Source organism: Canis lupus, chromosome 16 (assembly GCF_003254725.2).
Source record: "Canis lupus dingo isolate Sandy chromosome 16, ASM325472v2, whole genome shotgun sequence".
In the NCBI taxonomy this organism is placed as follows: Eukaryota; Metazoa; Chordata; class Mammalia; order Carnivora; family Canidae; genus Canis; species Canis lupus.
Window position 1 is genome coordinate 10,075,831 of NC_064258.1, and position 12,127 is coordinate 10,087,957.

The 12,127-nt window shown below is 36.4% G+C and overlaps 1 protein-coding gene across 2 annotated transcripts in view; it reads right to left on the minus strand.

Moving 5' to 3' along the window:
* The window catches only part of TRIM24 (tripartite motif containing 24), a 99,896-nt gene that overhangs the window by 54,740 nt on the left and 33,029 nt on the right, over positions 1-12,127 (minus strand). For both annotated transcript variants that reach the window (XM_025433903.3, XM_025433902.3), the window contains exon 2: positions 5,970-6,088. In XM_025433903.3, the coding sequence (XP_025289688.1) occupies positions 5,970-6,088 (119 nt within the window). The remainder of the gene's footprint in view (positions 1-5,969; positions 6,089-12,127) is intronic.

Sequence of the window (12,127 nt, forward strand, 5' to 3'; positions counted from 1 at the left end):
GGATCTCTTGATACCTCCATATCCTCTTATCTCCCTGATTGCCCTCTGGATCCCATCCCCACACTTCCTCTGATTCTGTACATTTTTATTAGATTTGAGGGCTGTCTCATCCATACTCCCTGCCTTAGCTTCAGCTATCCTGTCTTTAAGGATGTCACCTAAAATTTAATCTCCACACTATAGAAAGAATGAGGAATCCCTAGAATATGAAGTAAAATAAAAAAGCAAAGTGGAAAGTATATCATGCTCTTCTAAGAAAGATGGAGATGGGTGAAATGACATTTGCTAATATTTTTAAAATAACAAAATTACTTAAAATTACATAAAATATTTTAAATGGAAGAATAAAGGAGATTAAATGGCTACCTATAGGATAGAGAAGAAATAAGGTATATGGGTAGGTTAAACAGCAATAGAAGCTTGAGTTCTCTCAATACACTGTTTTATAGATTTTACTTTAGAACTATAGAAATGTTTTATATATAGTCCTAAAAATTTAAATTTAAAAAATTAAATCTCTAAAAACCAAAAGCAAATGAAACAAATGAATCTGCCTATCAAGTGGTGGCTTAAACATTCAGAGAATTATTTATTTCAAGTAACTTTAGAATATTACACTGAATGTTAATTAATACATTTTTTTTTAAAAATTGAAAAAAAAATACGGATTTGATTGACTATTTCCTATGCATACATGTAAGTAATTGCTGTCTTCCTTGCTTTCTATTTTGACAGAAACAGCTCTATAACTTCTACTTTCAGTACCAACTCTATTCTTCCATAGTCTTACTCCACAAACCATATTCATGCTGAGCTGGTTCCATATTAGATTCTTTTCTTTTTTTTTTTTAGATTTTATTTATTTATGCATGAGAGAGAGAGAGAGAGAGGCGGAGACACAGGCAGAGGAGAAGCAGGCTCCATGCAGGGAGCTAAACCCCTGAGCCGCCAGGGCTGCCCCCATATTAGATTCTGACAAAAGATGGTGCTGGAGGAGGACTGCAGTGTCAGAGGAAGAAGGTACTTCATCATCTTAGTTGTCTATTTGCTTGCATTTTCTGTGTATATCACGCCAATCCATGAAACTTCACCCCGGTGATAGCAAGTGTATTCCCACAGTAGCACTTAGCCCTGGTTTGCAATGTTGTTAATCCTAACAGAACCAGCTTTGGAGATACTACCACCACAGGCCTACTCCTGCTCTGCTAAGCTCTGTGGTCCCAGGGCCAAAAGCTCAGACACCAACATGAGCTGAGCCAAGCAGCCTCTTCAGATGTTTGAACTGATGTTCTACAAGACCCTTCTTCTAACTTTGACTCTCTTTGTTCTCTGAGCTGCTTCTTTATAGTTGCTAGCTCTATGATACTTTAAGTATTTTTTATTCTTTCAGTAAACAGGTTTATATCTAGTAAACAATTCTTAATTTTAAGAATTAAGATAGTTCCTGATTGTACCAAAACTGATACAATATATCCTATAACATATATATATTTCAAGAAAACAAATAATGATGTCAATGTAATTAAGAACCAAGTTTTCCAATGTCAGATTAAGTGAGATAAAATAAAAAAAGACCTACAAATCTAAATTGGACTTATAAATATCAATATGGTATAGTGGTATATTTGCTTTTTCTTTCCTAGATAGGCTGCTTGTATATTTTCAGCAATTAGACACCCATTACCTCACATGGAAGCACATTTTATTTATGGAGAGTACACTATTGAGCCAAATGAAATCTATTTCTCTTCTTAAGGTCTTCTAGCTACAAGAATCTTAGAAATAGATGTTATATCCTCTTCTCAGTCACTTCTCATGAGTCAATCAAGCTATCAGTTTGCTTAGGAGTGGAACACATTCACATTTGATAATCACAGACTTTATTCCCTCTGCTGAATTTGAGTTTTCAGCACATCTATGATTCTCCTGATAATTGGGCAGTCTTCTTGGTACTATGCACATGACAGGGCAGGGAAGGGGAACGGTGAGCCTTCTGTGATCCTCAGCAGGGTCAAGGTAGAACCTCAAAGACTGGCTGCACTGGAGATGATTCTGGTCATCCTATGGGAAAGCCCAGAAGGCATAGCTACAACTCTTATTTCTCACATACTCTATAGGACACCAGGTCAAACTATTAGTTCTGTGGAAAAAATAACAGCAACAGAAACATGACTTTGGACATTTGGGATCACATAAAACGAATAATTGTACACTGAATTTTTACACTATCATCTGGTGGTTTTGGCTCTAGGGGGGACATGGTTTTAATTTTTTTGGTATAGCCACTTGCTGTCAGAGCTTCTTGGGTCATTTCTCACATTTTTGCTCCAGAAATCTGTTCACTTGGTTAATACATTAATACAATAAGACTAAACTTGCTTACTTTTCTGTTAAAAATTTGCACCATCACTTTTCTAAAATCCTAGCCTTCTTAAAAACATTAGTTTCCTTACTAAGCTTAACAGTTTTCTATCATCTAGTGCTCGCTTCGGCAGCACATATACTAAAACAGTTTTCTATCATCTAATACTTTGTATTCTGTTTATCCCCTTCCCTGACACTTAAAGATTTCAGAGATTCTCTCTATTGCCGGTCCTTAAAATTTCATGTGTTTGAGGTCGATGAGCTTCTTAATAAAAAGATGCTTTAGAGAGGATCCTTTGCCTGTTCCCCAGGAGACACTATGTGGCCTAAATTCAAGACCAAACCTGATGGACTTGTTTATTCTTTTTTATTCAAATGTAATTAACATAGTGTTATATTAGTTTCAGGTGTACAATTTTATGATCCAACAATTATACATCACTCAGTGCTTGATATAGTTAAGTGCAGTAGCTTCTCTTTTTTCAGTAAAAAGTATTTGCTAAATCATTCTCCTGCAAGGCCTAGAAATATGACCAACTCAGTGGTGATGAGTACCCTTGGCACCCATACAGTGATCTCCAGATAGATAGCATTTCCAGCTAAAAGGAATCAAAGCCCCTAATATCTTGTGAAAAGAGAAAAAGGAAGGGAGACAGCAGTGACTACTGCAATTGTATCAGAATGACTCAGGAATCAATGTGAGGCTCCTTTTGCCAAGATGGCACAATTTGAGCATCAATAAGAACAACTACTACGACACATTTTGGGTTAAAAATCCATTAATTCGGGATCCCTGGGTGGTGCAGCGGTTTAGCACTTGCCTTTGGCCCAGGGCGGGATCCTGGAGACCCGGGATCGAATCCCACATCGGGCTCCCGGTACATGGAGCCTGCTTCTCCCTCTGCCTATGTCTCTGCCTCTCTCTCTCTATCTCTTTCTGTGACTATCATAAATAAATAAAAATTTTTTAAAAATCCATTAATTCACAATAACACACACACACACACACACACACCCACTTGTTAGTCAACCTCTGAAGAATGCTAAGAAACTAGGTTACTACTCTAAAAATCAGCAAATAGGGGATCCCTGGGTGGCGCAGCGGTTTAGCGCCTGCCTTTGGCCCAGGGCGCGATCCTGGAGACCCGGGATCAAGTCCCACATCGGGCTCCTGGTGCATGGAGCCTGCTTCTCCCTCTGCCTATGTCTCTGCCTCTCTCTCTCTTTCTCTCTCTCTCTCTGTGACTATCATAAAAAAAAAATTTTTAAAAATTAAAAAAATCAGCAAATAAAGGAAAAATAAATCAAGTGTTTAATCTACCTTTCCTTTATAACCAAAGAATAAATGAAGGAAGCCTTTGGTTTCTCTTCCAGTTAAGAAAAACAGGGGAAATAACAGAATGAGAATGTCACAATTTTCCAAGACCTAATATAATATGGGATCATGGCAGTGATAATTAATGGCCACTGATATCAGAAAAAAGAAAGAGAACCCAACTCCTATCCTGATTGAAGTACACTCAGACATATGGATGAAAGTATTTTTTTAAAAATATTTTATTTATTTATTCATGAAAGACACAGGTAGAGAGAGAGGCAGAGACACAGGCAGAGGGAGAAGCAGGCTCCATGCAGGGAGCCTGACGTGGGACTCGATCCTGGGTCTCCAGGATCACACCCTGGGCTGAAGGCGGCACTAAACCGCTGAGCCACCAGGGCTGCCCAGATGAAAGTATTCTTACACCACCACCCCCTCACCCAATGGAACCTGAAACTAAATCAGTCTCTACATTTTTATTGCCAGTATACATAAGTGACTTTATGAAGATGGTCAGCAAAATGCAGAATAAGGCTAACTTTACAAGACTAAGACCCAGTTTATCTAACAAATAGGTTAAAAGGGAGGAAAAAGAAAGCCAATAAAGTGAAAAGGTAATTTGAGATTAATTAAAATATAGGGTTGAGATGTCAATTGTGTAGACCTTATTGAATCCTTACAAACCACTGTTTTAAAAAAAGAAACCACAACAATTAGATACATTATCACTGGATGTTTGATATATTAAGATTACTGTAATTTTTTTTACATATGAAATTAATGTTTTTAAAACTTATTTTCCCATAGAAAATGACTTATGGGTTAGAGGATATAATGTCTGGGAATAACTTCAACAAAATATAATGTGTGGTGTGGTCAGGTGGAGGGTGCTGTCAGGTTAAACATAAAACAAGAATTGATTACTACTAAGCTAGGTAACCTGTACATGGGAGTCAAGTGAAACTGTCCCTCTCCTGGTAATGCTTAAAATTATCTGTAACAAAAAGGTTTTAAACTTCTTCAGCTAAAAACTTTCCTCAGAGCTCCAGTTTGACCATGGATGACATTACCTTAGTCTTATAGGCAAACTCAATCATATTCAAAACCAATTCTCTAACCACTTCTCTGCCCCCTTTCTCTCTGTGAAAAGCACCACCATCCTACTAATGGGGTTCCTCTCACTTCCACATCCAATCAGGTATATCAAGCCCTGTGTGGACTTCTTCCCTTCCTTTCCTTATTGCCACCAGACTAGTTCAGATCTCTCTATCTTTGCCTAGTGCTTCCTTCATCCCACATTATCATCTCTCCCATCTTCATGGGATATTCCCATGAATATCCCCATGATATTCCCATGAATAGTCCCAAAATATTCCTCCAAGTACCCTATTCCTGAACCAGGTTTAACACCCTCCCCCTCACTTATCTACAGCAAACATGTCAATTTGGACTTTGTCTCTAGTTTAATGGATCATAACTTCTTCCTATTATGTTTCTGTGACAAAAACAGAGTAACTAAACTTACCAAAACTAATATTATACAGAGGCATAAAGCAGCCTCTTAAATGTGTCCTTCAGATTAGAATCCCTTCTATTCTCTGGGGTATCTGGGTGGCTCAGCAGTTGAGCATCTGCCTTTGGCTCAGGGCATGCGTGATCCCGGGGTCCAGGGATCAAGTCCCACTTCAGGCTCCCTGCATGGAGCCTGAAGTTCCCTGCTTCTCCCTCTGCCTGTATCTCTGCCTCCCTCTCTCTCTCTCTCTCTGTCTCTCATGAATTAATGAATAAAATCTTAAAAAAAAAAAAAGAATCTCTTCAATTCTCATCTTATCATCATCAATTCATATTGGATAATAACTACTCTGTTGATTATACTACTTTACTTTTGAATTTCCTGGACTGAGCATTCACATGCATTACTACAGTTCATCTGATAAAGTGATGTAACTAACAAAGTATATCTAGTATAAATATAATCACATATGAAGCAAAGTGACACGACAATCTGGAAGACAAAAAAGAAAAATCACTGGTATTCACAAGGGAACTTTCAGAGGTCTTAAGTACTTCACACTGTAGCTGACATAATTACATTTTCATTCTTTAAAGCTGGTTTCACAACAATTAGAAAGTTTATTCCCTGCACCAAGCCCTGTTTAAAATATTACATAATTATTTATAGACATAATGGTCAATGTCAAACACCTTTTATTTTAGAGTCTGTCAGGAGTTTAGGACGTCTCAATAGAAGGAGGCAAAACATTTAAGACTTAATTAATACGCTTACCTGATTAGACTTTTCTACTGTACTGCTGGGAACCTCAGTAGTGTCCTTCACAAAAAAGTTATCTATGATGTGTCTCTCTGCACATTCTTGGCTGCAAACTGGACATCGAATGACTCCAACTGGGAAAAACAAAATTGCATTCTAAGTTTTTTTGGTTTGCACAGCATAACGGTTTCATTGTTTGTATATAAGTGTAAAATGATCATGGCAGTAAGTTAACATCTGCCACCATGCAGTTCCAAAGTCTTTTTTCCTGTGATAAGAATTTTCAAGATCCACTCTTCTAGCTACTTTTTAAAAAAATTTAATCAATTTGTCAACATATAGTGTAACACCAGTGCTTAGCACATCACATGCCCTCCTTAATGCCTGTGACCCAGTTACCGCATCCCCCCACCCACTTTCCCTTCAGCAAACTTATTTCCCAGAGTGGAGTCTCTCATGGTTTGTCTTCCTCTATTTTTCCCCCATTCAGTTTCCCTTCCTTCCTTTACAGTCCCTTGCACTATTTCTTTTATTTCACACATAAGTCAAAACATGTGATAACTGTCTTTCTCCAGTTGACTTATTTCACTCAGCATAACACCCTCCAGTTCCTTCCACGTAAATGTAAATGGTATTTATCCTTTCTGATGGCTGAGTAATATTCCATTTTACATATACACCACATCTTTATCCATTCATCTGTCAAAGGACATCGTGGCTCCTTCCACAATTTGGCTACTGTGGACACTGCTACTATGAACACTGGGGTGCAGGTGTCCCCTCATTTCACTACATCTGTATCTTTGGGGTAAATACCCAGTAGTGCAATTGCTGGGTCATAGTTCTAGATACTTTCAAATAGGCAATATAATATTATTAACTACAGTCACCATGCTGTACATTACAACCCTATGACTTATTCATTTTATAACTGGAAATTTGTACCTTTGACCCTGCTCATTCTTTACCCGCTCATGACCCTTTACATCTTAGGCAATCACAATTTGTTCTCTGTATCCATGAGCTCTCATTATAAATTTAAATACAAATATACTAAGCACTAAATGAGCACATCTCATTCGAATTGTAACTGGGTTCTTTTATAATGTCCACTCTCTTCCAGATCATACCTGCTATTACTTAACACAAAGCAATTCAGTGTGTGTGTGTGTGTATATATATATATATATATATATACACACACACACGTATGTACACATATACATATATCCTACACTTAATTTAATAATGAATAAAACTTCATTATTTTAAATGATATGCCCCTTCAATAACCCCATGCTGCTCTTTTCATTGTTTAGTAATTTCCCCTGGTAGTGGTTTTCAAATATGGATGTGCAGAACCACGTGGGAGATTTTTTTTTAAAAATTGAGACTTCTGGTTTTCTCTGGATCTACAGAACCAGGATATCTCTGAAGGGGGAGTACAAAGATACTTGTTTTGCTTAAAGTCTCCATGGGAGATTAAGAAACACTATTGTATTTCCTTTAACAAGTACAAATATATCCCTCCTTTGTGGGGGGGGGGGGGAATAATCTTTCATTGTGCTTGGTAAAACAATAAGTAATAATTATGAATTAAAATCTAATTTTTTAAAAAAGATTTTACTTATTTATTAGAGAGAGAGAGAGAGAGAAAGATCGGCAGAGACACAGGCACAGGGAAAAGCAGGCTCCACTCAGGGAGCTTGACGTGGGACTCGATCCTGGGTCTCCAGGATCAGGCCGTGGGCCGAAGGGAGCTACCTGGGCTGCCCAAAAATCTAAGTTTTTGATTAAAATTTTAAAAATCTAATATTCACTTGATGCTATAATTTGGACCAAGGAGACTGCAATAAGGTTCTCAGGTACATTTCCTGTAAAATGAAATGCATGAGAATGAATATAAAGTAATCCAAAGGTCAATTTCATTTATATATATATATATATATACAAGCAATAAACTAATTTTTAAATTGAAGAACCCATTTTACAATAGCAACAAAAATATACTAAGTACTGAGAAATAATTTTTACATATAGAAGACCATTGTGGAGAAAAACTGTTAAGCTGTATTTAGAAATATTAAAATATATCTAAGTAAAGAAAACCTGTGTCCATGATGGTAAATAAAGCAATTCTTCCCAAACATATCTATAGATTCAATGCAGTTTTAATAATCTCAACAGGAATTTCAATAGAATTTTGACAAAGTGGTGGGGCATGTCTATCAAGTAACAGGAATTACTCTAAAGATAGTAATTAAAATGGTGTGAAATTTATTCAAGGATAAAAAAAAAAGTAGAACAGGATACATGTACCAGAAATAGGCTCACATTTAAGTACATTTTATACATGATAAATGTGGCACCAGAGATCAATGGGAAAAGTTCTCATGATGCTGTAGTTCTCTAAAACGGGAGAATGAATTAAATTACTACTCAATTAAAAATAGTAATTCTTTTAAAAGATTAAGAACCTTAAAACTTTCACAAAGAAACATAAGAGAACATCTGTATAACCTTGGAGCAAGAATAAATTTTTTTTTAAGATTTTAATTTATTTATTTATGATAGACAGACAGAGAGAGAGAGAGAGAGAAAGGCTCCATGCCAGGAGCCTGACACAGGACTCAATCCCAGATCCCAGGACCATAGGCAGGTGTTAACCGCTGAGCCACCCAGGGATCCCCAAGAATAAATTTCTAAAGCAAGAAACAAAAAGCAAGAGATTAAGGGAAATATTAATAAATTCTATTTCATTTAGGTTAAGAACTATAGGTAGTCAAAAGATTACCATGAAGAAAGTAAGACAAGGCTCAAACTGGAAAAAGATGTACCTAATACATGTTACTAACAAAGAATAATAAAAATCTGCAAATTATGAGAAAATGCATTTCACAAAAGATTGAGTACACATATTTTTCCCTATTCTTCCAGACAAGTACAGCTAAAAATCAGGCATTCTACATGAAACAATCATAAGACTGAAATGTAGAGGGAAGGCAGCAGATTATCTAGAGTCTTCAGGATCCAAAGAACAACACAGAAAACAAAACAAACAAAACAAAACAAACAAACAAAAAAACAAAACAAAGAACAACACAGTGGTGAGTTCACTGGATTTTCTTTTAGCCTCATATATTCCAAAGTGGGTGTTCATGAAGTCACCAGCCTATGAATATCATCAACAGGTGTAAACAACAACAACAAAAAATACCCATAGAAACCTGCTCTGTTCAAAGGACCAGGAAATAGGTAATGTATCAAGACAAAATTTTTAGACAGTAACTGCTCTACTTCAGCCAAACACCACAGATAAAACTGTGCTCCTTTTCCCACCAGCAAAGGGCCAGTGGGAAGCACAGACTTCCATCCTGGCCAAGCAGAAACCAAGTAACCCAACCACACACTGCTGTGGTTTGTCAGAGAAACCTGGAACTGGGGCTTTCATCCTTACCAGATGCTAATGAGGCCCCCTGCAGTACTAGTGGAGACCACATGAAGAACCTGAAATTTTGCACCTCCCTGAGAGGAATGAGGTACTCCTCTACCTCTGTGCTGGGTTGGTGTTAGAAAAGGCCTATCGGACACTCAGAACTTTTACTACTGCCTACCAGTAACCTCGAGCTGTACCCATCCCTTAGATATGTCAATGAGGAACAATGGGAAGTAGTAAACAGACACTCATGCCCCTATCAGCCAGGGAATTATCAAGAGGTATCAAGAGACTTTCACACTATCCACCAGTAGTCAGGAGGAGACCCTCCCCTTCCAGATGTCAGGGGATGCAGCATAAGGAACATGGACTTCAATTTCAACCTCTCACGAGGCAGAAAATAAATACTAGGAGCAGAGACCAATGGAATTGAAAACTGAAAAGTCAATCAAACAAAAAGCTGGTTATTTGAAAAGGCCAATAAAATTAACAAAACTTTAATAAGACTGAAGATGACAAAGGAAAAAATATAATTAAATATAATTTATCAAAGAATGAAAAATGGAATAGCTACAAACCATGTGGACATCAAAAGGATATTAGAGGAATACTAACACTAGTCACAGAAATTTAACAATGCAAGTGAAACAAATTCCTCAAAAAGTACAAACTCCTATGACTTATCCAGTATGAAATAATTTGAATAGCCCTATAGCTATTTGAAAATTGGCTCCAAACAAACCAAAATAGGTGTAAACCTAGCAAAACATGTACTTATGCATGGACTTACATGCATTTAAGACGTCAATTCTCATTAATGTAAGCTGTGGGTTTAACACAATTTAACACAATTCCTAATATCCCAGCAACATTTTTTTGTAGATATAGATAAGATTTTAAAATGTATATAGAAAGGCAAATGTACAATAGTAGCTAAGTCAATATAGAAAACAAGAATAGGGGCAGCGCGGGTGGCTCAGCGGTTTAGCGCCACCTTCAGCACAGGGTGTGATCCTGGAGACCCAGAATCGAGACCCACGTCAGGCTCCCTGCAAGGAATGGAGCCTGCTTCTCCCTCTGCCTGTGTTTATGCCTCTCTCTCTCTCTCTCTGTGTGTGTGTCTCTCATGAATAAATAAATAAAATTAAAAAAAAAAAAACAAGAATAGAGGAACTGTTCTATCCAATTTCAGGACTTATTTTATAGCTACTATAATCAAGAATGTTACTGACCAAGGGATAGACACAGATGGATAAAACAGAATCGAGAAATGAAAAAGAGCCACACGAGTAGGGCCAACTCATTTTTGACAAGACACATAAATCATCTTAGCACTGAAAGTACAAAATGCTGATGAGGGATGTAACGTGTTCATGGACTGGAAGATTCATTGCAATAAAGATGTCAATTCTCCCTAAGTTGACCTATAAACCAGTATATTCTATCTAAATCCTAAGCAAGATTTTTTTTTATAAGTATAGACAATATTATTCCAATATTTATGTGGAAAAGAATAGCTAAAGCAATTTTGAAAAAAAAAAAAGGGTGAGAGGAATTACTACCCAATTTTAAGACTTACATAGATATAGTAGCTGAGACAGGGTGGTATTGGCAAAAGGAAGGATAGACACATAGATGAAAGGAACAGAAAAGAGCATCCAGAAATACACCTAACACAAATCAGTCCAACTGATTTTTGACAAAAGTGTGAAAATAATTCACACTTTTGGAATTATTGGAATAATTGGAAGCAAAGTCTTCTCAACAAATTGCAACGGAGTAACTTGGGTATTCATACGCAAGAAATTGAGCCTCAATCTAAATTTCACATTTTATGTAAGATTAACTCAAAGTGGATCAGATTTAAATATAAAACACAAAACTATAAAACTTTTAGAAGAAAACAGGAGAAAACCTTAAGGACCTTGTACTTTATAAAACTTCTTATATCAAAAACATAACCCATTAAAAAAATATGGATGAATTTGATTTCATTGTTAAAAACTTTTGCTCTGCAAAAGGCTTGTGAAGATGGAAAAAAAAAAACCGACTACACACGGGGAGAAAATATTTGCAAAGCACAGATCTGACAAAGGATTCATATCTACAATATATAAAAAACTCTCAAAACTCAATAATGAAACAACAAACATCCCAATTAGAAAATGGGCAAAACACATGAAGAGACATTTCACCAATGAGGATACACAAATGGAAAATAAGCACACATCACTAGCCATCAGGTAAATGCAAATTTAAAATCAAGATGAGATAGGAGTACATAGGTATTGCCACTACTTTTTATTTTGGATCACTCATACATTCCCAAGGGGAATATAAAATAGCTTGGTAGTTTCTTAAAAATTAAACATAATATTTATCATATGAATTAATCACACTCCAGGGCATTCCAAAGGAACAAACTTAAGTCCACAAAAATCTGAACACAAACTTAATTCAGCGTTATTCATAATCACCTCAAACTTGAAAAGACCCAAATCTCCTGAAATAAGTTAATGATTAAGTAAACTGTGCTATATCCATACCATGGAATGTTAGTTAGCAATAAAAGGGAAATAACTCTTAATACATGCAACAAATTGATTGGATTTTAAGGGCAGCATTCTGAGTGGAAAAAAGCTAATTTCAAAGGTCACTTATGAATGATTCTATTTATGTAGCATTCTTAAAATGACAAGATTATAGAGATAGAAAACAGTGCTTTGCCTGAAGTTAG